The 27,844-nt window shown below is 55.5% G+C and overlaps 7 protein-coding genes across 7 annotated transcripts; 3 read left to right on the top strand and 4 right to left on the bottom strand.

Moving 5' to 3' along the window:
* Window positions 1–295: 295 nt before the first annotated feature.
* On the top strand, window positions 296–2,040 carry J7T55_006438 (uncharacterized protein; the record flags this gene model as incomplete). The annotated part of the gene is made up of 2 exons (XM_053144304.1): window positions 296–449; window positions 518–2,040. 2 exons carry the CDS (start codon window positions 296–298, stop codon window positions 2,038–2,040), a joined length of 1,677 nt encoding a protein of 558 aa, XP_053001203.1.
* Window positions 2,041–3,071: 1,031 nt separating this feature from the next.
* On the top strand, window positions 3,072–5,339 carry J7T55_006437 (uncharacterized protein; the record flags this gene model as incomplete). Its single annotated transcript, XM_053144293.1, has 1 exon — window positions 3,072–5,339. One exon carries the CDS (start codon window positions 3,072–3,074, stop codon window positions 5,337–5,339), a length of 2,268 nt encoding a protein of 755 aa, XP_053001202.1.
* Window positions 5,340–6,585: 1,246 nt separating this feature from the next.
* On the bottom strand, window positions 6,586–10,833 carry J7T55_006436 (uncharacterized protein; the record flags this gene model as incomplete). The annotated part of the gene is made up of 2 exons (XM_053144282.1): window positions 6,586–10,116; window positions 10,174–10,833. The coding sequence occupies 2 exons, from the start codon at window positions 10,831–10,833 to the stop codon at window positions 6,586–6,588; spliced, it is 4,191 nt and encodes a 1,396-aa protein (XP_053001201.1).
* Window positions 10,834–14,107: 3,274 nt separating this feature from the next.
* Window positions 14,108–16,422, bottom strand: J7T55_006435 (na(+) h(+) antiporter; the record flags this gene model as incomplete). The annotated part of the gene is made up of 6 exons (XM_053144271.1): window positions 14,108–14,382; window positions 14,918–15,312; window positions 15,374–15,476; window positions 15,531–16,069; window positions 16,125–16,194; window positions 16,305–16,422. 6 exons carry the CDS (start codon window positions 16,420–16,422, stop codon window positions 14,108–14,110), a joined length of 1,500 nt encoding a protein of 499 aa, XP_053001200.1.
* A 1,137-nt stretch (window positions 16,423–17,559) lies between these two features.
* J7T55_006434 (ribonuclease h) lies at window positions 17,560–18,787 on the bottom strand (the record flags this gene model as incomplete). The annotated part of the gene is made up of 3 exons (XM_053144260.1): window positions 17,560–17,935; window positions 18,000–18,471; window positions 18,580–18,787. The coding sequence occupies 3 exons, from the start codon at window positions 18,785–18,787 to the stop codon at window positions 17,560–17,562; spliced, it is 1,056 nt and encodes a 351-aa protein (XP_053001199.1).
* A 1,516-nt stretch (window positions 18,788–20,303) lies between these two features.
* J7T55_006433 (uncharacterized protein) lies at window positions 20,304–21,611 on the bottom strand (the record flags this gene model as incomplete). Its single annotated transcript, XM_053144249.1, has 2 exons — window positions 20,304–21,369; window positions 21,439–21,611. The coding sequence occupies 2 exons, from the start codon at window positions 21,609–21,611 to the stop codon at window positions 20,304–20,306; spliced, it is 1,239 nt and encodes a 412-aa protein (XP_053001198.1).
* A 3,711-nt stretch (window positions 21,612–25,322) lies between these two features.
* Window positions 25,323–27,724, top strand: J7T55_006432 (6-phosphofructo-2-kinase; the record flags this gene model as incomplete). Its single annotated transcript, XM_053144238.1, has 4 exons — window positions 25,323–25,374; window positions 25,493–25,823; window positions 25,927–26,650; window positions 26,705–27,724. The coding sequence occupies 4 exons, from the start codon at window positions 25,323–25,325 to the stop codon at window positions 27,722–27,724; spliced, it is 2,127 nt and encodes a 708-aa protein (XP_053001197.1).
* Window positions 27,725–27,844: the final 120 nt, after the last annotated feature.

Raw genomic sequence — 27,844 nt, 5'->3', positions numbered from 1 at the left:
CTGTTCCCACAAATCCCCCAACCCACACAAGCCCGATCGCACGCCCATTGTCACTCCCACTGCGGATGATAGCCCTATCCATCTTGTAATCAATCAATCAACCACACACCCAACAGCTTGCTAACAGTCTTACTGCCAGCCGGGCTATTGACCACCGCGTGTCCCAGCCCCAACTCGCTGTGCAACTTATTCTTCGAGTGCAGGGTCTCAAACTGTACTCAATTGTATTGTACTGCTCTCTTCTGTATCACCATTACTTTTACTCGCGTGCACTGCACGCACCACCACAGCAAACATGGTGTCTGTTCTCGGTCCTCCGGCACCGCCGACTAGAGAGGGCGAGGTCATGACCATCTCGAGAGTCACCCGCGACGGCAGGCGCCTTCACTATGACCTTCAGGTTCTGCAGCAGCCGGAGCGGGCCCGTGCCTGCGGTTCTGGCCCAAAGTGTGAGACAAAGCAATATCTCTATCCGCGTCGCAGCGCGCGTGCAACCCCGACTGACTGGAAATCACAGCTTCTGCCGATCGCCGACCGGTTGATCCACCACCCGTCGTGCAAATGAAGATATTCGAGGGCCCCACCAGGGAGAACGCCAAGGACATCACCTTCGCCTACAACGCCGATTTCTTCCTCTACGCCAACCTGCACCACGCCCACGACCTGGGCAGCGGCCGCGTCGCTCCACCCAGCACGCCTCCTGTGCTCACTGGTATGCCCGTGTCGAGCATGATCCTGCTTGACCGCCCGACTGAGGCCGGCTATTTCATCTTTTCTGATCTGTCTGTGCGCCACGAGGGCAAGTACTTCCTCACCTTCTCCCTGATGGAGGAAGTCAAGGAGGACAGGGACAAGGACGTCGACGAGCCAATGTCTGGCACCGATGAGATTGTCGGTCCCGACATGGGTCCAGGCCAGGAGATTCGCTGCTGGAACTTCCGGACGACCGTCCAGACAGACGACTTCGACGTGTACAGTGCCAAGAAGTTTCCAGGCCTGCAGGAGAGCACCCAACTCAGCCGTACTGTCGCCGAGCAAGGGTGTCGTGTGCGGATCCGTCGTGATGTCAGGATGAGACGCCGTGAAAAGGGCAAGGGAAACAAGGACGCCAGCGCTCGGGACGACGAGTACACCCGCGCCGCTGCTGCCGCTGCCGCTGCCGCTGCCGCCCCGCCACCTCCAGAGAGGACCCCGACTATCCGCGGTCGGTCGTCCAGCAACACCAGCCTTGAGCGCGCCCCATACCCTCCGGAACTGCACCGACGTCCATCGGGGATGGAATTCGCTCCTCCAAGGCCGTCCTTTGCTGCATCTGAGCCATCGGCAAACAGGCATCTGACCTTTGGTGGACAACCTATGGCGTACCCTCACCCGAACTCAGTGCCCACCTCGCCATCGTACCCACCACCAGGAGCGCACTACACCCACAGGCCTTCGTACCCTTACAAGCCGGAGCCATCACCGACTCAGGTCTATACTCCTCAGGCTGGACCGTCTCCTCGAGACATGTACCAGCGACCACACCCGGTCGCACCTACAGCGCCACCTGCACTCGCCCCGAGACTAGAGCCGGATGTGGAGCCACAAAGAACACAGAGCATGGTTCTCCCGCCCATATCGGAGTTTGCCAACGGAGTGGCGCCACAGCGCAAGTCGTCGTACACCCCACTTCCCATCGCCCCGATGCCGCCTCGCGCTCAGCAGTACCAACCCCACAAGGACTTGGCCTCGCCTTCGAGGATGGAACACCACATGGCCGCCCCATACAAGATGGAGCAACGCCGGCCCTCATACCACAAGCTGGATTACGTGTCACCGCCCCCAGCGCCTTCAGGCCCATACAGCGGACCGCCGGTCTTGGAGCCCTCGATGCCGCGTAACAAGCGACGGCATGAGGAGGCTTTCTCGAACGCAGACTACGGGCGGGTCCAGCACGGCCGATGGGAGAACGGAGTACGCGAGTATAACTTCAGTGAGCCCGAATATCACCGGGCATCAGGATCGCGCATCCCGGTCGCTTTCGATCCAGTGAAGAACTGATCTCGTGGCTGTTCCGAACGTGGCAGTCTAATAGCTGCGAAGTTGCTCATGATGGCATGGAGCCCTTAATGTATTCTTTGTATGGTGTGTGCTTTTGGAGACAATGACCTATCAGGCAGGTGGTCCCTGCGTATTTCTTTTGTCAGATGGGCTGTGCTTGACTCTAGGCGTCTCGGAATCTGGGGATGATATCCGAATCATGCTGGGACTGGGCGTTCTTCTCTGTGCCTTGATCCTTTTCTTCATTTTGGGACATGGTATACTCGCGCACGGCAGCGGCGTAACTCCCTTGGACGGGGCTTTTTGTATTGCTTCTACGAGACATTCTACTAGTATGGGAATCTTAGTGGATCAAGGCTGGTCCAAGTCTAGATTCCTATATAGACAGGCAAAAGTATGAAATTCAGAATAACAGCATCCAGATCAATTTGTTTGGTATGGTCATATGTCATCTACATGTATCACCAGGTGACGGTCTATCGCCTATCTATGTATTCTTCTTGCCCAGTGTTTTGTTCCACCTGGCTGTACTCTGTACTGTACGTGTTTTATGGGACCCTGGCCCAGGCGCAGGGGTCGCCATGTGATTGGCTGGACGCGCTGCTGCCCAGTCAACAAGTCCCCACAGCTTGCCGCTTCTGTACCTAGGTCTGGACTGCAGCCTGGAGATACTGTATTGATTGGTCTCTGGGAGCTCCATTGCACCCCCAAGACCTCTGTGACTTTCTGCTCCCAGATGTCAGCCGGCAGTCGAGGTCGACTCTCTCTTATAGCCTGGACCTGTGTTCAGACGCCTGGCAAGATAGTCTCCCGAGTCTGCAGGTGCTCTTGCTAGCGCTCCCCTATCGCGCTGGCCACCGGCGCGGCATCAAAGCACATTGGAGGCTCATTTCATCGTCAACAAGCCCCAAGTAAACAAACACGACCACGGCCCAGCCACCGCCTAGCCACCGCCTTCTTCTTCCCAGGTCTTCGTCCATGCCACTCACGACGCCAGTCCCGGACGCCTCAATTCCAACGCGGCCATCAACATGGCTCCCACACCGCAGAGCCGCTTCCTCGAGGGCTCCATGAACGATCGTGCCAGCAATGCCCCGCCACCCGATTTCCTCGGCTTCGACGCCGACAACACGGCCGAGTATGAGCGGCAGTTTGCGCTGGACTGGAAGCCGCCTGACCTCGGCCTCAACCACCACGGCACTCGTACCAGCCTCATGAGCATCAGCTCGGCCGTGTCCTCGGCCACGACATCCCACAAACAAAACGGCTCCTCCTTTCTCAAACCGCTGTGGGGCGGTGTCAAGGAGAGGCTCAGCCTGAACCGCTCCAAGTCTTCCAACAATGTACACGACCGCGACGACGACAGCAGCTGCCACGGCCACATCATATCACCCACCTTCAAGCACCAGAGGTCCGAGAGCATCAATGTCACCAGGCACTCACGCACTGCCGACCCAGACTCGTTCGCTTCCAGCGGCGACGGTGCCAAGCTGAAGAAGTTCCCGAGCGCTGCCGCCATTCCCAACGCCGGTATGCCCGGGTCCGCCGCTTTCGATCCCACCAACCGGCCAACCCGCGACGAAATTGCAGCAAACTACCAAAGCTTGTTAGCTAGTGGCTTCTTTGGAAACCGTGCCATCCAGTCCACGAGGTTCTCAGCGCCCGGCGGTATGCAGAACCGATCGAGCATGCCCTCTGGAGACTCCTTTGCACAGCGCATGGCGGAGAATGAGCAACAAGAGCAGCATCAAGACGCGCCCATGGTCCCTCCTCCGGAACGGCAACCTCCACCACCACCACCCAGTCGGACAGCACCGCCACCACCTCCGCCTCCTGTCGAGTCGATAGACACAACATCGTCATCCTCGTCTGCTGGTTCACCATTTAGCCCGGCCTTCATGTTACAGCCGGGCTCCTTGGAGCAGCAACAAGCATCAAGGGACATGCCGCCACCTCCTTCACCGCCGAAGCAGAGAAAACCAGGCCACAAGCCATCTCTGTCTTTTTCTTCGGTCCCGTACACCTCAACGCGTCCCGCCAATGAGCCTTCTGTCTCTCGCCCGTTTCGACCTCCGCCAGTGTCACTTGCTAGGTTCTCGTTAGATTCTGGACGGAGGAGTTTTGATTTCAAGCTGGGCAATGACTCGAATAGAGGCATCAAGCGTCCTTTCGTATCGACGAATGACTCCGAAATGTCTCTTGATAGGCCGTCGTACGACATGATCAACGGCGATGGCAGTGGTTCGATGGTGACCGCCCTAGAGGATGGTGGCCACGAGAGCGGCGCGCGGAAACTGGTTAAGAAGCTGCGCAAGTCTGCCAGTCGGATTTCAATGGACCTGGGGAAGTCCATCTCACGGCCAGCCTCTTCGAATTTTGAAGCCGACAACGGTGATGTCCACATCGCCGACCCACCCTCAGCTCCTCGGCACTCCATGTCATCCTCCATCCGGCGGTCTTTCAGCTGGCGCCTGGGACGGTCAGCCCAGGAGACCAAGGATGACAACAAGCGCAGAGATATTTCCAGCAACGATGACAGGACCGACAACGCTGCCGAAGAAACAGCCGTGCCCTCTTTTAAGAGCGAGCGTTTCATACCGCCATCCTTGTCTGTGATCATGGATGCCCCCGAGAGCCCAGAGCGGAACAAGCTCAAGAAGAGGGACATCCGCGGCCGCCGCCTAAGACGGCAGGAAGCTAACAACAAGCCAACTTCCTCTCCTGCCCTCCACCATAGCCAATTCCCCTTCCTCTCCCCACCAAGCGACGGTGATTCAGTGATGACGGACTGGCAGAGCACGCGGGGCTCGGACCGGACCAAGAGCCGCAGCCGGAGCCGGCCGAGGCGGTCGGAGCTGTCGATGATGATGCAGTCCCAGCCCACCTCTCAGTCGCAGTCGCAGTCGCGGCCGGGCACCGCGCACAGCACGGACAGCTCGTACAGCTTCGCCACGAGCACGGCGGCGTCGTACCTCGAGCCGCGGCGCAGCGCGGAGGTGGTGACGGCGGCACCGTCAGCAGACGACAGTGTCATGGGCGGCGTCGAGCCCGTCGAGTTCGTCGTCCCGTCGTTCCACTTCCCCAACCGCGTCCGCCCGGGCGGCAACCCGCTGACCGTGATCCCCGACGCGAACCGGGGCATCCCCAGCGTGCCCAACATCCCGGGCGAGTTCAGGGACGTTAAGATCGTCGCGAGGGAGAGGTGCGAGAACGAGGGCGACAACGACGACGACAACGGCGGTGATGGTGCGGCCCAGGCGGGTGGCAGTGCGTGGCCCAGCGCGCAGGCCGTGTTCTGAGAGAGGTCTGGCAGTGCTCTAGGAAGGAATGATCCGCTCACGGTACGGTTGCGTGCATCCTGGCGAACTGAGGCTGGAGTTTTGTGCGCTTGGATAGACCTGCTGGCTCGGCGTTATGCCTCTGCAACGTGTTTTTCGGGGATCCCGGCGGCGAAGAGGATATAACGTCTCTTTCCGACTCGAGGAGAAGAAAAGATTCCCCACCTGACCCTTGTCTTATTCAGTCTGGGTACAGGTGTTGAGTTAGATGTGGGATAATCAAGAACGGGGGCTGCAGACCGAAACTTCTTTAGAGAGGGTCGTTCGGGTCGTCACCGGAGGATTGGTCTGGTGCGCGGGTTCCGAGCTTCTTTTCTTGTCTTTTGTTTTTTCTCATGACGATATCGATGATTATGATGATGTAGAGATATGACTTGTGCGAATAAATCACATCAAAGCCCCCATAAAAGTCTCCCCGGTGCTATGAGCTGTGATGATTAACTGTGATTGCGATCCACTGTGGCTGGCTGGCAGGCAGCGGCGAAGAACAAAGACGGGGGAGGCTGAGAGTCTTCGTCGGTCCCTGCTTGGCCTTGATACTCCACTACAAGACAAGTCATCGAGTGAAGCAATGGTGAGCATAGAGGTTGGATTGGGTTATTCGGTGGTAAGACTAAATATGATGTATATACACCCGCTCTAAATGGTCTCGGGTCGCAAATACTATGCTATGGGTGATTCAGGATGAGGTGATGGAGCTTGCCGGGCCCAAAAGACCGAGACAATGCAATGGCGATATAGGCTGGTATGCACTGCTATTTGGCCTGTAAGTTGATACGGTTGATTATCTACAGGCTATCTCGGAACAGACTAATATACATCCAACGCAGCGATGCGATTAGATCTCGTGCGAAACGGTCGCAACAAGGTACTTCGATCCATTAGATCATCTATAAACCACGCACACGCTTGTGGGCTCCAAAATAAAAAGGAAGGCAGGCAGAGACTTGGTAGGCAGTCCAAGATGTGTGCAATGCTCCGGAGACTGCAACCCATATTTCAAAAAACCAGAACCGACCCAGCCCGAACCAAAGTTGCCCGAATCCACGTTCCCAATTCCAAACCCGTATGTCAATCCCAATTATCCGACCATATGGAACGCACCAATCCGCTCGATGTCGTGAAAAAGAATGGACCTCGAAGCCCCTCTCGCCAGGCACTGCTCAGCTCAGCTCGCACACCCGCTCTCCTCCGTCTGGAACTTTCGTTACACCTCCCCTAGAATGGCACCAGGAACCCTTGGTACGGATTGTGGCTTCGGAGCTGAGGACACAAAGCTCCACGCGGCCGTGAAGAGGCCGGGGAAGTGACTGTACAGCATCGCACAGGATATCACCACCAGCAGTGGGATCCAAACAAAGAACAGGTTCCGATCTCTGCTCAGCTTCTTCATGTTTTGCGCATGTGCCTGACGAAGATTGTCTTGTTGTTCCTTAGTAATGTTGTTCTTGCGGCCGATCTGTAACAGTTTCGGTAGCTGTCTTGCCACCTGCATCTCTTCCACGTGATGCTCGTCCACCTGTTGCTGCGTTTTCGTTGCTCCTGACTGATCGTACAGCGCTGCACACTTCCTATCCGCATCATAGTCGGCCGCGGCTCGCGCAGCAGACTCTTGTTTGCTGTCCAGCTCGTCTTGAGAGACTTTCCTGTCTTGCTGTCCACCGGGGAAGATTTCGTCATACGCAGGTGGAAGTACCGATGACGGCATTAGAGAAGACAAGTCCCACCACCGGTTTTCCTCGCCTGGAGCAACGACACGTGGGCCTACAATATTCGGCAGTAGTGCCGACATTCGCTGCCTGTACGCTTGATAGTCCGGCATTGCCATCATGTTAGGCATCTGTGGTAGATGTGGGAGGTTGTGGAAGTGCGTCGTCATGGACTGTTGGAGCTGTTGCAGTTGGTCCCTGAAAGCCGCCATGGCAACCGCCGGCGATGCCAAGCCACCTTGCTCTGGAGCATTCGGAATATCGATAATTGGCGGCCTGGTACTCAGGCCCAAATTGCCCCGCGAGGATCTCCGCTTCATTTGCAACCATGTGTCCTCGTAGTCTTCATCCGAGCTGAATTCCGCAGCGTCCTCTGATTCAGATAACTCGCTGCTCGAGAACTCGTCAGATGGAGGGTATGCCCGAGGTGGCTCCCAGAATGAGCGCAAGGATGTGGCGCTGTTGGCACGGCTGTGGAGCGTGCTGCCTCTTCTCCCTGCACGCTTGATGGCGCGGATAACGTCCCGTGTCGTTGCAACATCCGAGGCAAGCAGATTCTGGCGTGTCTTCAGAGCAGGGTCCGCCTTGTGTTGAATGAGCCGCCTGACTAGCTCGGGATGGTTGTGCATCGCGGCGTAGTGTAATGGGGTATAACCTCCAGCATCCTGGATGTTGGGGTTCGCGCCTCTCACCAGTAAACCTGCGGTGAATCGATGGAGACCAAGGACACATGACAGGTGTAGCATCGTGTGCCCAGTCTTCCGACGGAGATTGAGACGAGCCTTGTTAGTGCTGTCATCCATGTCCAAGAGATCGAGCACCTGGAGCAGTTTTGTTTCCAGGTTCATGTTGTAACCCGAAGGACCACCATTGAAGTTGTTGCTGTTGCCGTTCAAAGAAGACGAGTTTGAGGTGTCGATGATCCGGTTGACGAAGCCCCGCAGTTCGTTGGTGTTCCCTGTCAATTTGTTTGAAAGCACATTCAACGCAAGGCGAAGCAAATGGTTTTCACTGTCGTCCTTGTAGGTGAAGGTGGCCTGTGGCCTGTTCTGCAAGGATGGTAGGAGCTGGGGCTGCCCGTTGGGGCCCCTGAGAGTAACAGGGACTGTTCCGGCCACGTGGTAGGGAGGCAAGAGACAATGGAGGGCCTGCTCGCCCCAGAACGTAGTGGTGGTGGCCTTCGTGTCTCCAAAAATGACGTCCAGCCCTTGGTAGAAACCAGAGCCTAAGATGGTAACCTCGATTCCACCAGTTGTCGGACCTTCGTTGGGGATCACCTTGTGGATGACGGACATGGGCATCGGCTGCCGAAGCTGATTGGTGTTCGGGAATGGAGCAGGAACAGGAATGCCGTGAGCCAGCATTTGACCAACTTGACTGAGTTGCGGCTGCTGCAGCGCACCATTCCTCAACCCATTTGGACTCGGTGGTCTGCTGGTATGTGCCGAAGGAGGAGCGGAGAACATTGGCGTGGCCGACATGCTGTCAGTAGCGGAGCCATTGGCATCTGAGAAGATGACCTGCTCGCTGCTATTCGGCGTGGGCGGCCCCACAGAGAAAGGCGGATTCGGAGCTGAACCGCTCGGAATGAAGCTACCATCACCATCCGGGAACGAGATTGTGCTTGGCGGCGTGAAAGGAGACGTCGAGGACGAGGGTCCTGGCTGGCCGTTTGGCAGGCCGTTTGACGGCTGCGGAGCAAAACCAGCCGTTTCGAGACGGGTCATGTGCAACGTCGTAGGCAGCTTGGAGGCGCTTGATTTTCTCTTCTTCGCGGACGGGCCTGCTGTACTAGGTGAAGGCGGCCTTGAAAGAACTCGAGGGGTCGGCACAGCAGAAGTGCGTTGAGACGAGGAGCCAGAATGGATCGGCGGGGGTTGCAGAGCATTAGCACTGCGTTTTAAAGCCTGTATGTCGGACGTTGACTGCGATTGCCGGAATGGGTGTCCGGGCTGAATAGCGTTCATGTCATTAATGCCGTTTGATGCAATGGGAGCTCCTGCGGCGACCGACGGATCCGTGGCATCACTAGCGACGGTCGAGCTGATCGGGTTCGGGGGCGGCTGTGTCTTGTGATCGTCTGTGATCATGATTGATGGAGACAGGCCCTGCGTGACAACCTGACCGAGGTGATCCTTGAGGGTGAAAATGACCTGGAATCCGAGTTTCTCGTGGTGATGGCGACAGTAGCAAGCAATTCGCATCGGCGCCTCGATCTGCAGGGTCCCGGAGGGCCTTATCTCTTCCGGCGGAGGCTGTTGCCATTCCTTGACCTCTTGGGTGTTGAAGACAATTACCCTCTTCGTCTCGTCCTTCTTCCAATTCTCCTCCTCCTCTGGCTTCTTGACCTTCTTGCGGTTGGCACGCTTGTGCTCTCGCGTGACACAACCTGGGCAGATGTGGACCTCACCGCCATTTTCGGGCTTGTCATCACCCTCTGGCTCTGACCTCAGCTCTACAGGATGTCCGGAAACCGCAGCACGGGCCAATGCCTTCTCCTTCAGCCCAGGTTTGGCCATGGCGCTGGTACAAACGAGCTGAGTGAATAGCTCCAGCGTGTCTGGTGCAGGAGCTGGCCTGGGTTTCGCAAGTAGTTTGGGCTTCGATATGGTATGCGGCGGCAGATGTATCTTCTTCACGCCTGCTGGCACCGGGTACAGAGTCATCTTGATTGGTATCTGTGTCTCCACGCGAGATTTAGGAGGGATCGAGTGAATGGTCAACTGGGGCCTCTGCGGTGCAAAAGAAGGCTGCTGCAGAATTGGAAAGCCCACGTTACCGGTGGTTTGGGTGGGCGTGGTGAAATCCATCGGACCGGTGGCGGCATTGTTTGGTGATAGTGAGTTGGCACTGAACCACGTGCTGCCCGACGGCATACCATTGAGGTCGGTCATTTCACTTTCGACGGAAGCGAAGTTGGGTATCGCAGACGGTGATGAGCCTTGGCTGAATACCATGTGTGAGGTTGGCGAGACCTCACGGGAGCCACCGGTGCGCAGACCGTTCATGGACTTGCTCAGAGAGTAGTTCTGCTTCAAACGTTGAGAATGTGAGCCGAAAGAAAAGGGCAAGGCTGCTGAACTTACGGAGTGACGTTTGTTGCGGTAAGAGTAAGGAGACTGAGCAGTTGGCGGAGACCCCTTGAAGGAGAAGACGTTGTGGTTCTCGCTGTCTTCTGGGGGAGACTCGTCAGAGGCGTTGGCAGCCATGGGGCTCTGACTGCTATCTGACGGACTGGAGGAATCGTGCCTAGGAGCGAACTGTGTGTCGCCAAGATCGATATGCTCGCCATATGGAGACTGATCCAGAGCTGCAGGATTGATGGTGCCGTTGCCGTTGTCGAATATAGAAGGCATATGGTCGATGTCTACAAAGTCGCCCTGCTCCTCCCAGTCCAACCTAGGTTGCGAATCGAGTTGGTCCCACATGCCGGCCATGTCCACATCGCCGCCGTTCATGGCTGCCGCTGACAGTGTGGAGCTATCGGTCCTGTGTGTTGTGGATGAATCGGAGGCAGAATCTTGGTCGGAGGCGGTGGGTGAGGGGGCGGAGGGGATGTGGCCGGGTGCGGACTGGAGGACGCCTTGGGCCTTGGACTGGGAGAGATCGGGGTTGGATTGGATCAGGTCGAGGAATCCAGCCGACCCGTCGAGGCTGAGGTCGGGATCGAGTTCGGAGTAGGCGTCGTAGTTGATGAAGCTTAGCTCGGACATGGAGACACCGTCGTTGGGACTGGTGGGCGGCATGACCAGCGAGGAGTGCGGTGCAGGGCGTCGTCAGTCGGACGGTGTCCGACTTTGTTCCCGACAGCGCCTTGCGAGATGTGAGATGAGATTCGGAGACAGGGTTTGGCGGATAGGCGGTGGCGCGACTTTTGGATGTATCAATTGGACATCAAGTTGGGTGCCGTCGCTGCCGTCGCTGCTTTTGTCATCGGTGTCGTGGGTAGGAAGCAGCCGTGGGCAGAATGATGGGGTGTGGGTGTGTGTAGTGATGTGGGAGAGAGTCAAGTGGCGTTTTTGGGAATAAGAATGGACGACAGGGCAGGGTGAAGCGGAGGAGATTTCCTGTGTTGGAGGGCCACACGGCGAGCGCCAGCACCAAACAGCACGAACAGCACGCAAGCTAGTGGAGACTCGGGGCACGCAGCGCTGGATGGAGGGTTGGCAGGTTGGGAATGCTCGGGAGGCGGTAAATAACTGGGGACAGAGGGACCTTGGATCTGGCTCAGGTGGGCTCTGGGCCGTGGACCCTTGCGAGCCTGGCAGCCCGCCTGGCAGGCAGGTGTCGTACGCAGCAGGAGCGTGGCTGTAATGCTACCAATCCAGGTTTCGTTTAGCGCGGGTCGCGAGGAGGTACTTTGCGGTACTATGCAGTGATATGCAGGCAGCGCCGCCAGGTATGGAGGGAATACCTGATCGAGTGTACTGTCCTGTATGGAGATACTGGACGGGCAGTTACTCACTCTGGCGGTCTCGAGCAGAGAGCACACAAATTGTAACCTATCACTTCTTCGTTGAATGTCCTAGTATGCGTGTCTAGAGGTGGGGGATTGACAATGGCTCTTGTCTGAGTTGCGGGTGGGTTTTGTGCTCAATTCGATAGCAGGCCAGAACAAGCAAGTCGAGTGTTCCAAATAACTCCTCGGAATAGTAACAAGAAGGGGGAGGGGGATAAGGGAGTGTGCAGCCTGTCCAACTATTCTATCTGGCTTTGGCTACCGAGGGTGAGTTAGCGAGAGTGCCCGCGAAGATGAGAAATGATGAGATGGGATAGGATGGGATGGGATGGCACGGCCAGGGCCAGATAGAGAGGAGACAGGCAAGACGAGAGACACACAGGTCTTGGATGTCAGGATGGACAAGTCAAAAGTGGAGTTGGCAAACTGTTAGCGTCGCCAGGGAAAAGGCTACTGCGATCCCCGTCTCCGCGATGACTGGACAGCGCCCCCACCCTCGCAGCAACTCCCAACACTCAGGTTGGCCGTCTGAGCCGTCTGGTCCTGCTGGTCTATTGCGTAGTCCACACAGTCATTGAGATACCCGACAGATTGAAGCCTGGACCCCTGGCCAGGCCTCGACGCCGTGCTCTGAGACCCTTTTGTCGATGGATATCTTTGATTCTTATATCTACATTCCCCATGGGGACGGCCAAAATGGCATCTTCCGTGCCCGTCGTGTCTCCCTTCTCACTATCGTCGTCTGTAGGGCTGCCTTTTGCTTCAACCTTTTTTCCTTTCCTCTCTTCCATTTTCTTTCTCAGCCCCAGGGTCTACTTGTTGGACACATTGTCGCCCTCGCGTTCCATTATCAGTGATTACATATCTACATGCAGGTACTGTGATATATTGCAACGCACGCCAACAAACCTTCCTGCCTGCGTAGGTACATTGCCTGCCCATCATGTGTGTAAGCCCCCTGCCTGCTCATACAGTATATATTTGTGTATCCTGGTATTTCGCCCGGGGGGCTTCCCTTGGCCTCGTCCTCGCTGTCGTCCCATCACGCCAGAAAGCCAGAGGCAAAAAGCAAGTGCAGCCCACATATGCAGTGCAACTATTCACAGTCCCTTGCCAAACGGTCTGCCAGTGTAGTCAGTCCATCCTCTGCCTGCCCGGGCCGTTGGGGCTGGTCAACTTGTGCGGCCACATAGGCTGGGCCTACATATTGCAGGCCGAGGAGATTTGATGTCACCGTTGCTTCCGGACATGGTAATAGATACTCGTAGCCTGTCACACAGCAGCCTTGTGTGCATTATCAGACAGACCGACATCGCTGCTGCTGCTCCTGCAGTAGCTGCAGCTGTGGCTGTGGCTGTGGGCTCTCTCTCTCTCTCTCTCTCTCTCTCTCGCCCAAGCAGTTCAAGGCAGGACGAGCAGGAAGAGGAGGAGGCTCGTATCCCCCTCACTCGCCCGCTGCAGCTATTTTCCTTGTCATCGGCCCCCCTATGCATCCTGCTCCTCCCACCCAGTGCCCGCCCATCCATTCGCCGGTCCAACTCTCGCACAAAGCCTCTGCTGTGTTCAGACGTGATGCTCCCCGCCTGCCATGCAGGCCCTGCAGGAGTGGTGACCTTGCAGGGCGGCCGTGCATTCCGGTCTGGCACTAACAAAGCATCCGGGGCTTTAATTCTACGACCAAACTCCCGCCCTCACCAACCCTGATCGCGGTCAGTCGATGGAACTGGGCATTGTTTTGCGAACAGTCAACGGCCATGACAGCACGTCCCAAAATGGTTGTGCCCTAGCCCCCATTCGACCCAGAGGCTGCCTAGCAGTGCGTGTGTGCTGCCCAGCCCATGACGACGACGGCGTGTCCGGTGACTAATTCTCTTACACAGTACCATACCCACCACAGCGGAGTGGTCGCCACTTCGCAGTGAGGTGTTGAGGACACATGCAGTGTGTTCCCCATCCAGGGGCATCCCAGCAGAGAGAACTGGCAGGTGTTATGACCTGCATGGGCGTTGACGCGAATGGCACAATATTAGCTCTGGGGCATGCTGCTAGCCGGCCTAATTCGGGTCCAGGCCCCATGGGGCTGCTTCCCACTACTTTGACGACGACGAAAAGTATTAGGAGCTTGATAATAGGAGCTTTGGTTGTGGAGCTCGCGCGTGCATAATCGACCATGATCGGATCTGCAGCTTGGGAATCATCGTGGCTCCTGGTTGTACATGATACTACCGTACGGGCAACCCTTGCCGCCCTGTAGCTGATCGATGTTGCAGCGAGCTTTCACTGTCCTATGTACTGATCTCCATTGCGTCAAAGGTCCGCCGGCGCCTTCTCACTTTGGCACGGGACCGAGGCTGCAAAGCATCTTCATGCTGTGTTCGTTGCAGGCCAAGATGACTCCTTGTCTTCCAACGTCATTTCGACCGTCGGCTGTCAGAAGCCAGCCAGCGGTAAACGCGACCCACAAGTGCCATCTCCCCTGCCCTGACTTGACGGTTCGATAATATGTACTGTATAAAGAGTATCCATACAGTTCGGCAAAGCGACACGCCATTCCCCACCCTTCAAGAATCACCACCACCACGCGCCTCATCAGGAAACCGGATGGTACGGCTTGCCAGGCCTGAGGCGGCCCGAGAAGCGAGCTGCGGAGGCGAAGGAGCACTGTCGACCTCTTGCCCAAGCACATGCGACCTGCTCGTCCCTATTTCGCCCCTCGGGCGGTCACACGAGGAGACCGGTGGCCCAGGGCGTTCTGGAGGAGATTGTATCTGCTGATCTTCCTGTGCCGGAAGGGGTTCCGCTGAAGGAGCTGTCCCAACGGCGGCCCAAACGCCTCCTAAGGGATTGACACGAGAGGGGCCCGGGCTGACCGGTCTGGATGAGCTCGTTCGGTCGCGACTCAAAGAAGTGCGTCGCGAGGTGGAGAAAGTCGGCAAGCGAAGACTAATTCGGCTCCTGAAGTTCAAGGCGGCGTTGTCGTTGTCCTCACTAAGGCTTCGAGAAATAGTCCTTGGCAAATGATATCCAAGTTTGCCTAGAGGTATACTAAGGCCATGGACGACCTGTTTGTGCTCGCTATTAGGACCAGGCTGTGTACCAACAGTATAGGGATGGCCTAGACTTACCACACTGCATATGCATATGAACCAGACAACAACTAGCACGGCCTCCGGCAATTGTTTTACTGCAAGATCTCAAATTAATTCTTTCCGTTCTTAGAAGGAAGCATAGATTGAGAGCATTGTAGCACAGTCTCTGGGCTCTGTGCCCTCCAAGGACTTTTGTAACGAAGCACGACATCGCGTGGTACATCACAAAAGAGGTAGTAGTGCTTTGAAGAGGTAAAAACATTGACCGTGGGTATGACTTACCATCTGGCCTTAGCTCCCCATTGTCACCTCTCAGTGTCTCCAAAAACTCCAGGGTGATGTACAGGTAGAAGATAGCAGACACTCCGACCGGACCAAAGAATCCGACGAATATGGCTTGGCGGGCGTGTTCGATCTGGGGGATCTTCTTGTGGATGGCGTACACCCAAGGCAATCTCCGGAAGAGCAAGATGAGGATGCCCAGTGGCACGAGTCGGTAGAGCGGTATCACGTCGTTGGCGAGGAATTGATGCCAAGGGGCGACCGCACCGTACCATATAAAGATACCGATATTCAGAAGCATATCAATGGCGGGCTGGAGGGAGTCGTCCAAGGTCTCCAGGCGGAACCAGTCGTCCCAAGTGAAGGTGTTCCCTGCAATGAAGCATGCGAGGACGCTGTCGGCCGCGGTGAGCGTTCGTATTCAGAGGCGGGGAGCAGGACATGCAGGATACATACTCATCGCTTCCGATCATACCACATGTGCCGACGATAAAAAGGGCAAGCGAGAAGGCGAAGACGAGGAAGCTCTCGCGGTCAACAAACTTGCGCTTCTCAGCCCCTGGATCTCGGTCAGTGATGCGCGCTCAAGGCATGTGGGTGATCCATCGCTCACAGTGCAGGAGCTCCTTCGCCCCCCATCCCACAACAGCGCCATAGATTGCCGATAAGATGATCGTATAGCCCAGGTTCTCACCGAACCACATGCCCATCGCCATACCCGCTCCTCCTGGCGCTGATCCTGCTCCGTTGCCCGTGTACTTGATGATGTATAGGGCCAGGAACAGGAAGGGGTACCCCAAACCATCGTTCGCACCGGACTCGGCAGTGATGATATCCTGGAGTTCCTTCGGCACGTTCCGGTCGGCGAACTTTCCCTTGACGATGACATTGGATAAGACTGGGTCGGTGGGAGTTACACATGACCCTATGACCAGCGCGTGCAGGAAGGGCAGGTTAGGGACCAAGGCCCAAATAAGGAGGCTCGTGGTGAGCCACATGGCCGTCATGATCGGACCGAGCAGGAGAGCCAGTGGCCTCCATTCCTTTCTGAGATACCGGCCCGGGAGCTGTATTCCAGCAATGACTAGCTGGATGCCGAGCACAAGGCGAGAAAAATAGAGGGTAGCCGAGTCTAAAGCCTCCTGAGATCCGCTGGGAGGCCAACCAATCAGCTCCATCCTCGACATACAAACTCGGGGCCACTCACGTGTATTCCAGAGGTCTGATGAGGTTGGAGGCATGGGGGGAGAAAGCCGCGCCGGCCAAAAGCGATATTACTGGATATGCAGTTGCGTCAGCCCGAGGTTTCTCTCAATTCTCCGAGACGCAGTAACGAAAGCGAAACGCAGGGCCTTGCAGCTGCTGTGTCGCTCCAAGATACACTCACATGCTTCGGACAGGTAGAAATGCTCCTTGCACAGGAACGAGACCAGTCCAAACAACGAGACCCATCCCCCTAGGACAGATAGGCCGATGTTGAAGTTGTTCACCGCCAGGGTCGGCATCTTGAGCTCTGCACTCGCCTAGTCGGCGACCTGTCACGAAGCAGGTTTTGAGCGGTTTGAAGTTGAGCTCGTCTGCGTCGCACCGGAACTTCCCTTGCCGTCTCGCAGAAATGGTAGGTATAGGTATACCTGGGTGTATGAGACAGAATAGCGAATCATTGGATCGTAGAGTTGACCTATCAGTTGGTTCTAAGAAGCGGGCTGTTAGTAGAGAAATGTTGTGCGTCGTCAACTTTGCCTTTCCTCCACCCGTTCAGTTAAACCTGATTCGAATGCAGTGGCTACCCGATAGCAGTTGCTGTTACCCCAGGCCTTCTTGCTTGTTGTACGACGAGCGGAAAAAGAAAGAATGCCTTGGTGTTGCAGACTGATAACAGAGATCAGATCATGAAGTTACCTGAAAGTGTAGATCTGGGGAGCCAGAGATATAGTTCATCAACAAATGAATCATTTCTCGGCCCAGCATCCCGCTCAGCATGAATCGGCCGGACGGCTCCCACACCGCCCGGACCGCCAGAAATGGCGCCGATATGGCCGACACTTAGACCGATTTGGATGGCCGTCTACAGTCAATGGGGTTAGCTATTATCTCCCAAATATATTGTCGTTATCCTCGGGCCAGCCAAATTGCACAGATTGGACAAAACACATCACATCGCACAGCAGACCATATAGGTGATCCAGAGACAATTTTCTTAAAGAAGGCTCCCCGTTGAAAAGCTCATTCTTATGTGCCTGAGCAATAGTAATTGTGTACAGTTAACCCGTGTCTAATACGTGGCTTGAGGCCATAATATCGGGAAACGCAACCTACAACGCCGCGCCTTAAAAATTGGTGTGAAGACCTGGCCCTTCCAGATCGCCGGAGTTGTTCAGCCACGAAGAGATTAGTTTCTCTGCAAGCCCATGAGCAAGTGCAGGCCGTGCCGTGCTTCCAAGAATTCATCCCCACCAGTTCTACGATATCATACTAGGCACCTCCATCGTTATGGCACTGCGAAGCTCCAAGCCCCATAGCATGGGAGTGTCCAGACCGAACAAAATGCGGCTCCGTGTATCGTAGAAGATGCTGTCCTTGTTTTCCGTTCCAGGTTCGAGCGGAAGTGTCGGAAATATCGCCAGAGAAGCAGCCCTCCCTCAGCGGCGTCCCCTGCTCGACTTGGCCAAATTGGCGCCACCGACGGCGAGCTTGTCCGCCGAGATGTTTCCTGCGCTCGACTCGTGGCCCTTGATCCACTTGATCAGTGTCGTCGTACCGTGTCTCTCGCGCTCCCGTATCTTGACAAGGACCGCCTCGACGAGGTCGCGATTCTGGACCTGTCCCTTGTGCGTCTTCCAACCATTCTTCTCCCACTTCACGAACCATTCCGTCACGCAGTTGATTGCATACATTGAGTCGGACCAGATCATAACGCCTTGGTCCACGGGAACCGTCTCGAGTGCCCGCAGGATCGCGGTCAGCTCCGCGCGCTGGTTGGTCTGGGGCGTTCCTGATAGACGCTCTGAGATGTTCCTGCGCAGGGTCAGAGATGTTTCACGTAAGGAATAAGCACTTGGTTCTAGATGCTGTTACGTACCTTGGGTCGCCATCGCCGAAAAATACACCAACACCTGCCACAGCCCCAGTCTGCCCGTTCGAAAGGGTACTGCCGTCCGTGTAGATTTCGAGCAGATCCTCGACGGTCTCGCCTGAGATAGCCACTGCGATCTCATCACTCGACATCTTGGTCCTCTTTGCCGCAGGGGCCACTCCTGCCTCGTCTTCTTCGTCCTCATCCTCGTCATCAAAGTCGAACCTCTCTTCGGGCGCCGGGCCAACACTCAGCTGGATGCTCTGGATCCACTCTTCAGCGGCCTCCCGCGTCTCGAACTTCTTGTACTTAGGCGCCTTGACGCCCACATATGCTGCCTGCGCGTCACTCCATTCCGTATATACACCTGGCTTGTTGCCGATTGCGACTGCATAGAATCGAGTGGGTGCGATGCCGGGGTTGGGGTTCTTGCCGGCCGCGTAGAGCTGGGCCTCCTCACGCGTACTGAAGGACTTGTCTGTTCAAACCCGCCATGTCAGTGGCGAGACAGTGACAGTTTAAGGGGCTGCATAGAAGATGTGGGCTTGAGAGGGGTCGGAGGTCGGAGGGTCGGTGAGTAGCTCACAGTTGGCACCAGCAAAACCATTGGTCATGGCCTGGCACTCGGCCCAGGACAAGTAAACACCAGGAATCTTGCCCGCGCGCACTGCGTAGTATCTCTGCTCGCCTGGTCTGCGCTTGCGCTTGACGGAAGCAGGGTTCATCTTGCTGGCATCGTTCGCTATCGCCGAGGTGCTAGGCGCGTCGCCCTTCTTGGTTCTTGCTGCGGGCATGACGGTCGCGTGGGTCGCAAGACGGTTTGCTCGGCGAAGTGAATGTAGTTGCGTTTGGGTCAGTTCGGCCGTCTCGTATGTCTCGATCCAGAAAGTGGTCGTTGGCGAACGAATGCTGGGGAGGGTACTCCGGGGCGGAGGGCCGGGCGGGGGAGAATGAAGTCGGAATATCTGAGCTGGGCCTTTGTTGAAACTGGTGGGAAAGCCCGCAGATACACGCGTGGCGGGTCGCGTCTGTCGCGAGCAGTGTTCACAAATGCTCCAGACAAGTTGTTGCCTCCTCAGCATAGGTGTCTGTGCTGTGTTGGGTCGACGTCCAAACAGTTTGGAGGGGGGGAGGGGCCCCCGCAAAATATGTACACAGGAATTTGTCGTCCCGACCAAACAGGAAGCGCCCAGCTCCTGCTGAGATGCTGGCTACCTATTGCAGAGATCGACCACCGAATGCCTTCGACAAAAATGTGTTGGTGGTTTCAAGCAGCTTGAATAATTGTTATATACAGAGAGAGGACAAGCTAGGGGACTAGAGAAATAGCCTAACAAGACGGCTGATCAACGAGTTTAGGTAGTGCTAGGGGCAAGCAAATGAATGTTAGTAGTAGAAAACAGAACAGAACTGCGGGACAGACAGAGCATCTGTATGTTTAGGGATCTTTTCAATTCCTATCAGACATCTCTTTAAAAAAAAATCGCATAGATTCGGTGATATAAATCCTCCACCTTTCTGATGTTTTCCCACCTGAGTATCGCTCACCCTGCCTACTGACGCACCTATCTGCTTTCCACTCCAGCGAGTGTGGAAAAAGAATATACTCATTCACTTCCCCGGGACCTGACTGAAAATAACAAAATTTTGTTGGGGGTTAATTCTGAACACACTAGACTACGAGTACAGATCTTGAGGCATTTCACTTGGAACCTCTTGGAAACCATTACCAAACTGCAAGACTGGCACGCATTTGATGCTGCTTTTGGTCTCCATTCATTGACTCACCAACCATGACCAACTACCTAATTATCACTATGTGCACCTCAGCTGTAAAAAGGATGATCCTAATTCCCTGCCAGACTCCTGACGAGGCACGTCTAACGTTTGTAAAGTGCCCGGACAATAAGGTGGCCAGTCGCCTAGCCCACGGGTCGAGTTGTTTGTAATGCCGTCAACCTCCAGCCATGACTTCTTCCTGGAGATGATTAATTTTGGAGTGGCTCTCATACAAACGATTTCGCCTTGGTGGAGCAACAATTGCAGGACTTGTTTCCCTTCCCGGTCGTGGGATTTGCAGCTTCCTGTAGTACCAATTCAAGAGAAGTTCTGCGTAAAATACGACTGAACCCTCTGGTTGGGTTACTTTCACCAAAGTTCAACAACACTCGCAAGCTATGCTCATAGCCGTAGGTTCTTGCCTCGACGAATTTCAAGCCGAGTGAGAGCGATGGCGAGCATTATGCATGTGTTTCTCTTCAACCACGACTTGTTCTGGATGCTGGAGCTCTTCTTGTAACTGAGTGCAGATCAAGCATGGACCATGGGGTCAACATCATGATGTTGGACGCACTTGTTGCCCTCCCACTCCCATGCGACCAAGCTCCAGTTCAACTCTCTGCGCCAAAAGAGTCCGAGACCATGACCTCCACCAAAGTCTGCCAAGTGTGGCTGATTGTGTCCGCGGACCTCTGCCGTCATGCCGCCAGTCAGAGTCATTCGCTCGCTGAACACAACTTTGCCCATGCGCGAGTGCAGAATTGCCATGGAGCACATCACGCATGGCTCGTGAGTCACGTAGAGCTCGAGGTCGTGGCAGAGGTATCCGTCAGGGGTGGGGTGATCCTCCTCAAAGACCTTTTGCTCCTCGTCCAGGAGAGGTTTGTCCTGGAATGCCTCAAATTCCAGAACCGTTTCCGGGAGTCCTCCTTCCCTTTGCTCTGCCCGCACCAGCTTCTGAGCAACCATGCTGATAGCCCGCATAACGCAATGAGCCATTGGGTTGCCGGTACTGCATGTCTTAGCTTGGTTGTGCCACCGAGCGTCAGCTGCCAACGCCACGATACGGCAGCCATCTGGACCACGGTGGACGATGCAAGCGCCCATGGGCTCGCCATAACCGGCCTCCTTGCCCTTCTCGGCGATTTGGTGTGCAAGGCTCACCCAGATGGACGCGTCTGGTTTGATCTCATCTGTATACCGGGTCACCATGCTAGGGTGGGGACCAAGTGGGTTGTTCTTGCGGTAGACACAAGGCCAGTATTGTTCAGACCACATCGCAGCCTGGATCTGGGAGATTGGGGCCAGCGAGGGAACTGGGATAGTTGAAAGCCATGGACCACGGGCCGACCCGTTGGCATCAACAAGGCCTTCGACCGAACACAGGCCATTGAGCAGTTCTTGTTTGGACAAGTTAGCTGCAGGCCCGACAATAATGTAGATCCACTGTGATTTTCCGGTATGTATTTGTCGGCTGCTAGCGTCGTCATGCATGAACTGCAACTTCAGGTGGGCAGGTAGATCTACGGGCTTCGCACATCGACGCAAATGAGGCATGCCTTTAGCAATAGCCTCAGGCAGGAGGTTGCGAAGTAGACTGCGGAAAAAGAAAATCAGTCCACACGATCTTGGGCTTGGGAAGACAAAGGGTCACAAGGAAGCTCACGTAATGACGGCATTGGCGCTCTTGACAGGAACTCGAGTGATGACCACATTGACACAGCGGTGATCGTCACGAAGCTCCAGCGTGGTCTTTAAAGGGATCAAGACACCTTGCGTGACACCGACTGGCAAGATGTCTTTAACCACCTGCTGCTGGGCCGCTATGATCTCGTCCATGTTTTCGGCAGCACGGGTCGCCACGGCGGCCATTGTTCTAGCTGATGCACACCTTGTTTATGGTATCGTGTTGATGGTCGTCGCTGAAGATCTGGTGATGCTTAAAGCTCCAAAATTGGCCGAGAACCACACACGGTCGGTAATCTCACGGTGGTCGTAAGCGAGCGATCAGAGGAAGTTGGATCGAGCTCAGGACCAGCTCGTCGAAGAATGCTTTTGTCGAGATCTCCTAATCTTGGCAGGTGCGCATGGTGCTTCGCGATGTAGTTTGCTTGGATTCGAGTTGGTGGCGGCCTGAGAAGATTTGGAGGAGGGAAAGAGCATTTGTAAGGGCGTCCAATGCGAAAACCGTCGTGATATGTGTGGGCTACGGCCAGGAGGGAGGAGAAGTGTTGAGTAGTAGTACACTTTATTGGTAGTAACTCGTGAAGGACGGGAAAGATCGAACTGTATGGTCTCGCAAATTCGAAGGCAGTTGCAGTCGTAGTTGCAGACGCGATGGGCGACGTGAATCTTTGAGGGCAATCACGAAAATGCGGCAGATCTTATCAGCAGGTTGCATTACGTGGGGTAGACAGCTCCCTGAGTACCCAGGTACCCCTTAGCGACCCAATTGCAGTGACCCTAATGCTGCGGGTTCAGGGGTCCTCCAATTGACAGGCACCTTGATGGCCCGCGCGGGAGAGCTACCGAACGGCTAGCTGACCTTGGGGAACAGCATCAACCCTGAGACATCTTGGGATCTCAAGTTGGCGACCATGTGTATTCCGCCTTAGAAGATGCAAATTCTGGACCATTGAAAAGCCTCGAAACATATCTGATGGACGACTCGGTGGCCTTGTCGACGAGGACAATAATGGGTGAGTCCTGCCCCCCCCCCCAAAAGTACCCCTCCTAGCAGTCAAGCTTAGTCATAGAAAGCCCACTCTACTACTAACCAACAGTCTCACACTTTAGGAAGCTGTCTGTCCTGGATTGGTAGCTGGTTGAGCTTACAGATAATTCGGATTCGAAGACAAACAATCCCTAGGTCATATTAGCAAGCAATTGGAGCTGGCAAATTGCCTGCGTTTTCCATGTGTTGCATTTGCGGCAACCGGAAGTTACCCTTGTGGCAGGCTCAGTATCATAGAGTTACAGGCAAGGACGATATCACATGTGAGGCAACCCTCAGCCATCTACCATAGCACACAGCTCCCAAGAGATTCAAATCTCGCAAAGCGTCGTGGCGTGGGGGTAGAGGCTGCAGGGAATTGCTGTGTTGACGCCCCTGGCCGGCCCCACGAGGCATTCGTTTCGATACTGCTCGGGGATCGTTTCGCTGCTTGACATCGCATCAGACTCGGCTCCAAGGCTTTGCCATGACAGCTCGGCGTCTTCCGTGTGATGCGTGCGCACGCACACACACACACACAGACACACACAATTCCCAACGCCAGAGTCCTCCACTCGGGTTTCTTGCTCGGCCACCGTGTACGTATGGTTGGTTCTCTTCGCGGGGAGTCGTAAGCTGCTACCGGGGGCCTAACCGCGAGAACTAGGCGTTCGCTATATCTTCCCGCGTAATGAAACAGTGGGGGGCATGGCTGGGAAGCAAGCCGTTGAGGTTGAGAGCCCAAGGTCTTCCCTTGAGGCGGGTGTCGGGTATGCGACACCGACAGGCACGGATGTAGATCCCAAACTGCCAACGGCTTGGCTCACAGACTCTGTCGGTGTATCACCGTTCACCGAATAAAGAAGAGGGTAGCGAGGTGAGTGTCTCATAACCTCGCGTCTTGAGAAGCAGTCCGTTTCAAGACTCATGGTTCCCACTGCCTATTGCGGAGGGTTTCATGAAAGGACTCATGAATACGGTAGGTTTGGTAGGGGAAGAGGCCCACAACAACCCGTCAACTTCAGACTTATCAGCCCAGCTCGGCGCTGCGCGGATATGCCCCGAATGGAATAACCTCTGAGCCTGCTCAGGTTGGCAAGCCACAACAGGGGCGGGCCATCCGGTCATTTCTGCGGTGACCGCAACAGCTTGGGCGGTCCAGACATGTTTAGCACGAAGGTTTGCGTCAGTTGAGAGCAGATCGGATGTAGGTCAGCAGAGATTCAGCCGAAGTCTGGGTCGTCAGACGCGCTCTGACGACAGCGGAGCCAAAAATTGGGGACTGCTTAGACTAGAGAGTGGACCCTGGCGTGATGTAAGAAAAATAGTAGCAATCACAGCTGTCTGGCCTGTCTGCCTGTAGGGCTGGACCTCGGGAAATGCGTTTCCCTCCGAGAAACAAGACTTAGGCAAGCCAAAGGGCCTTATCGCGTGGGGGACCGAGGGATCATAGATCAGCAAAGTCTTCGGGGAGTACAGACAGAGGGGCGGACCATGGCGCATGTACAGTTCCATGGCGGACGTACTCCACGTACTCCAGATACTCCAAGCATACTCTGACAGTCCGAGTCTAAGATGGACAGAGTGCCAAGAAGATCAGAGTCATGATCAACCCCAAGTCATCATCTACTGCGAACGTGCCTCCATTCCTGGAACCCTCCTCCCTGGCGATCCCTAGCCAATCACTTATTATGGGCACACATGTGTCTGTACTACGTGTACGTTGGGCATGTCAGAGGCAAGCACATGCCGGCGACAAGGTGAGACGGATTTCGGAGACACGTCCTGTGGCTGGCCGTCATGTTCTGTTTCCCGGACCTGGGGGGGTCCAATCGGTATTTGCAGCAGGTGCGTCTGAGCCGGCTGGGCGGGCTTGGAAGCCCAGTCGGACTTGATCCAGTGCACCTTCACCCAGGGCTTAGATACAATAGATCTCTTGGAACACCTTGGGAGCGAGGCCCAGCCCACCTCGTTCCCCAAAACAGTTCCAGGCCTGCCGCTGCCTCCCGATTTAGACGTCCATCATATCCGTAACGGCCCTCTGCCAAACTCCAAACATCCAGGCCTCAGACGAGGAGGCAGTCACCCCACGTCCAATTTAGAAGCCGTCCAATCTTGTCGAAGTCAATGCTTGCCGCTCCCGAACGCTCTGATCCGGCTTGGCAGATCTTTGCGCTTTGCAATATTAAGCCTGGAGCTTCACCAGGCCAACTGTATGCGACCAGCCTAGCCCCCATTCATAGAGTTTGTTGAGAGATTCCTCGAGTTCCAACCAAGCCTTCTTAGCCAGCAGTACCGTGCTGTGACTGGCTGCTTGTCAAAAAACAAAACCACCGGAAAAGTCTACTTAGGAGCTGAGCCGTCAGGACCGTCCGGACCGTCCAGTTGCTTACAGTCCGACCTCGACATATCCTATCTGGACCAAATACACCCCAAAGTCCTGCTGGCCTGCAAGCCTGCAATCCTGCCCGCTTAGTAGGCAGTGGACTTGACTGGCTGTGTTGGACCCTGACAAATTCTGGTCCTGATCCTCGCACCCCCAATCACGCCTCGGCTCGCCTCATCTCCCCACTGACCTGCCTGTTTTGCCTCGCCCCCAGGTGCCGTGGGCCCTGTTCCCCACTGCTCACCTGCGCCTGCACCTGCGCCTGCACCACCTGCTGCAGCGCGCCCCTGCCCAGGTGCTGCCAGCGAGCGCCAAGCAAGCCACTGATTGGCTAGCGCATACGTAAACTCGATCTCACAGCACCTAGCAGCAGGCTACCCGCAGCCGCACCGTCACCCGGTCGTCTGTGCCTCCAAATCCTGGCAGCCGCGACGCCCACCCCAGAAAAATCATGGCTTCCGCTGCGATCTTCGGAGTATCCCATCCAAATACCCATACCAGAGGTTCGTCTCCCTCCTGCATCAGATATCCTCCCCTTCCAATTTCTTCCCTACAACCTTTGCCGTATTCTTCGCCCACAAACCACCCAAAACCCGCCCTGCTGACCATCTCCGCAATCAGACAACGCCTACTGGGAACATCCGTCATCTTCCCTCTTCAAACAGGTCATGCGCTCCCAAGCCGCCGCAGCCCACCATACTTCCGCGTCGCAAAACTCACCACACCAGCCCAAAGAAGATGCACGGCAACAGCCTGCCCCCAATGGGCACGTCAGCCTCGATCCAGGGCTTCTGCCGCCTCCATCAGCTCCACCATCGCTGGTGAGCGCACTCAAGAGCATGAGCGGTGCACCGGACCCTCTTGTGACTCTGCGTGAGAAGCCCCGCGAACATTCCTTTGACTCACCTTATGCGCGCTCAGCCAACTCGACCGCGCCGGGCTCGCCACGAATGTGAGTATCCATTCCTCCAATTTATTACTCGGGAGCCAATAGTATTTTATGCCGCTTTGGATCCCACTGCCTTTGAACATCGTAATGACTGGTGTCTCTCTAGTCCTGTGCGCCAGAACTCCGGAAGCCAGACACCTCGGGTGCGGCCCCACGCCACCACCCTGAGCATCCCGGGCATGACAAGGTCGAGAGTTTCACCCGATGGCAAGATTGCAGAGAGGGATGTTGCTGCCAAACTTGTGATAATCATGGTCGGATTGCCCGCACGTGGAAAATCTTACATTACAAAGAAGATCCAGCGGTACTTGTCATGGCAGCAGCACGATACGAGGATTTTCAACGTTGGCAATAGGAGACGAATTGCTGCGGGTCAGAAGCCCCCAAAGGCCCCCACCGCCTCTGATGACACCAAGAGCGTGGATGGCCGGCTCCAGGCGGCCACTGTCTTGCTGAACGGCGTCACACAACCAGACGTGGACGAGCCGACCGCCTTGGACTTGAACGACACAAATGACGAGAAAACGGTACACTTGCAAAATGAACCCACCACCGGGAATCTCAGCGAAGGCCAAGATGTTAACAATTTCGACCAGTCTGCGAAGTTCTTTGATCCCACAAATGCAACAGCTGCCCAGCTCCGCGAGAAAGTGGCCATGGATACTCTGGATGAACTCCTCGATTACCTCATCAACAGCTCCGGTGCCGTCGGAATTCTTGATGCGACAAACAGCACGATAGCTAGGAGGGAGGTTCTCGTCAAGAAGATACGGGAGCGGGAACCGAAACTAGGCATCCTCTTCATCGAGAGTATCTGCCAAGACAGAAATGTAAGTCCTTCAGGTTTTGGTTCAGGGCCGATTCAAGACTGACATCGTTGATAGCTTCTGGAAGCAAACATGCGCCTCAAGCTCTCCGGTCCTGACTACAAAGACAAGGATCCAACCAAGTCATTGGAGGATTTCAAGGCTAGGGTACAAGCATACGAGAGCGCATACGTGCCGCTTGGCCAATACGAAGAGGAGCGAGATCTACAGTACATCCAGATGATAGATGTGGGCCGGAAGGTGATACATCACAGGCTCAAGGGATTCCTGAGTGGGAGCATTGCCTCGTACTTGACGACATTCAATCTAGCACCAAGACAGATTTGGATCACCCGACATGGTCAAAGCGAGGACAACAAACTCCAAAAGATAGGCGGCAACTCTCACCTCACAGACCGAGGCCAGTGTTATGGAGCAGCACTTTACAACTTCATCACCAAGAAACGCCAGGAGTGGCTCGTCGATCAGCAAGACAGACTTGCTCAGTCATCATTCCCTCCCAAAGCCGGGGACGACACCCCTCCGTACCCCGAGATGTACCACGAGCTTCAGCAGAAGAACTTTTGCGTATGGACATCGATGCTTCATCGGACCATTGAGACGGCTCAATACTTTGACAACGATGATGATTACGACGTCAAGAACTGGGAGATGCTGAATGAACTCAACGCAGGGACATTTGAAGGCATGACCTACGATGAGATTGCCGTCAAGTATCCAAACGAATACCAGAAACGCACTGCGGACAAGCTCAACTACATTTACCCCGGCGTCGGCGGGGAGGGATACCTCGCGGTCATCTCCCGACTGCGCGACATGGTACGGGAGATGGAGCGGGTTACGGACCACGTTCTGGTCATCAGCCACCGGTCGGTGTGCCGTGTGCTGATGGCGTACTTCATGGATCTATCACGGGATGGCATCGCCAACCTCGACGTGCCACTAGGAATGCTTTTCTGCATTGAACCGAAACCGTACGGGTACGAATTCCATGCGTACAAGTACAACGAGCCAGCAGGGTGGTTCGATGAGCTACCGGATTACAAACCACAAAAGGCGACTGATAGAAACAACTGAGACGTTATGATGGTTCGCGATGACTTTTTGATACACTAGCATGTACTTTTAAAAAGGGGTGATGATGGTCAGGCGTTTTCAGGACGGCGGGGACAGGTCGGCCTTACGTCACGGGGCTTT

Source organism: Diaporthe amygdali (genome assembly GCF_026229845.1).
Source record: "Diaporthe amygdali strain CAA958 chromosome Unknown NODE_1_length_4327563_cov_65_473760, whole genome shotgun sequence".
Lineage (NCBI taxonomy): Eukaryota > Fungi > Ascomycota > Sordariomycetes > Diaporthales > Diaporthaceae > Diaporthe > Diaporthe amygdali.
Note: the sequence above shows the minus strand (reverse complement) of the source record. Positions and strands in the feature narration are given on the sequence as shown.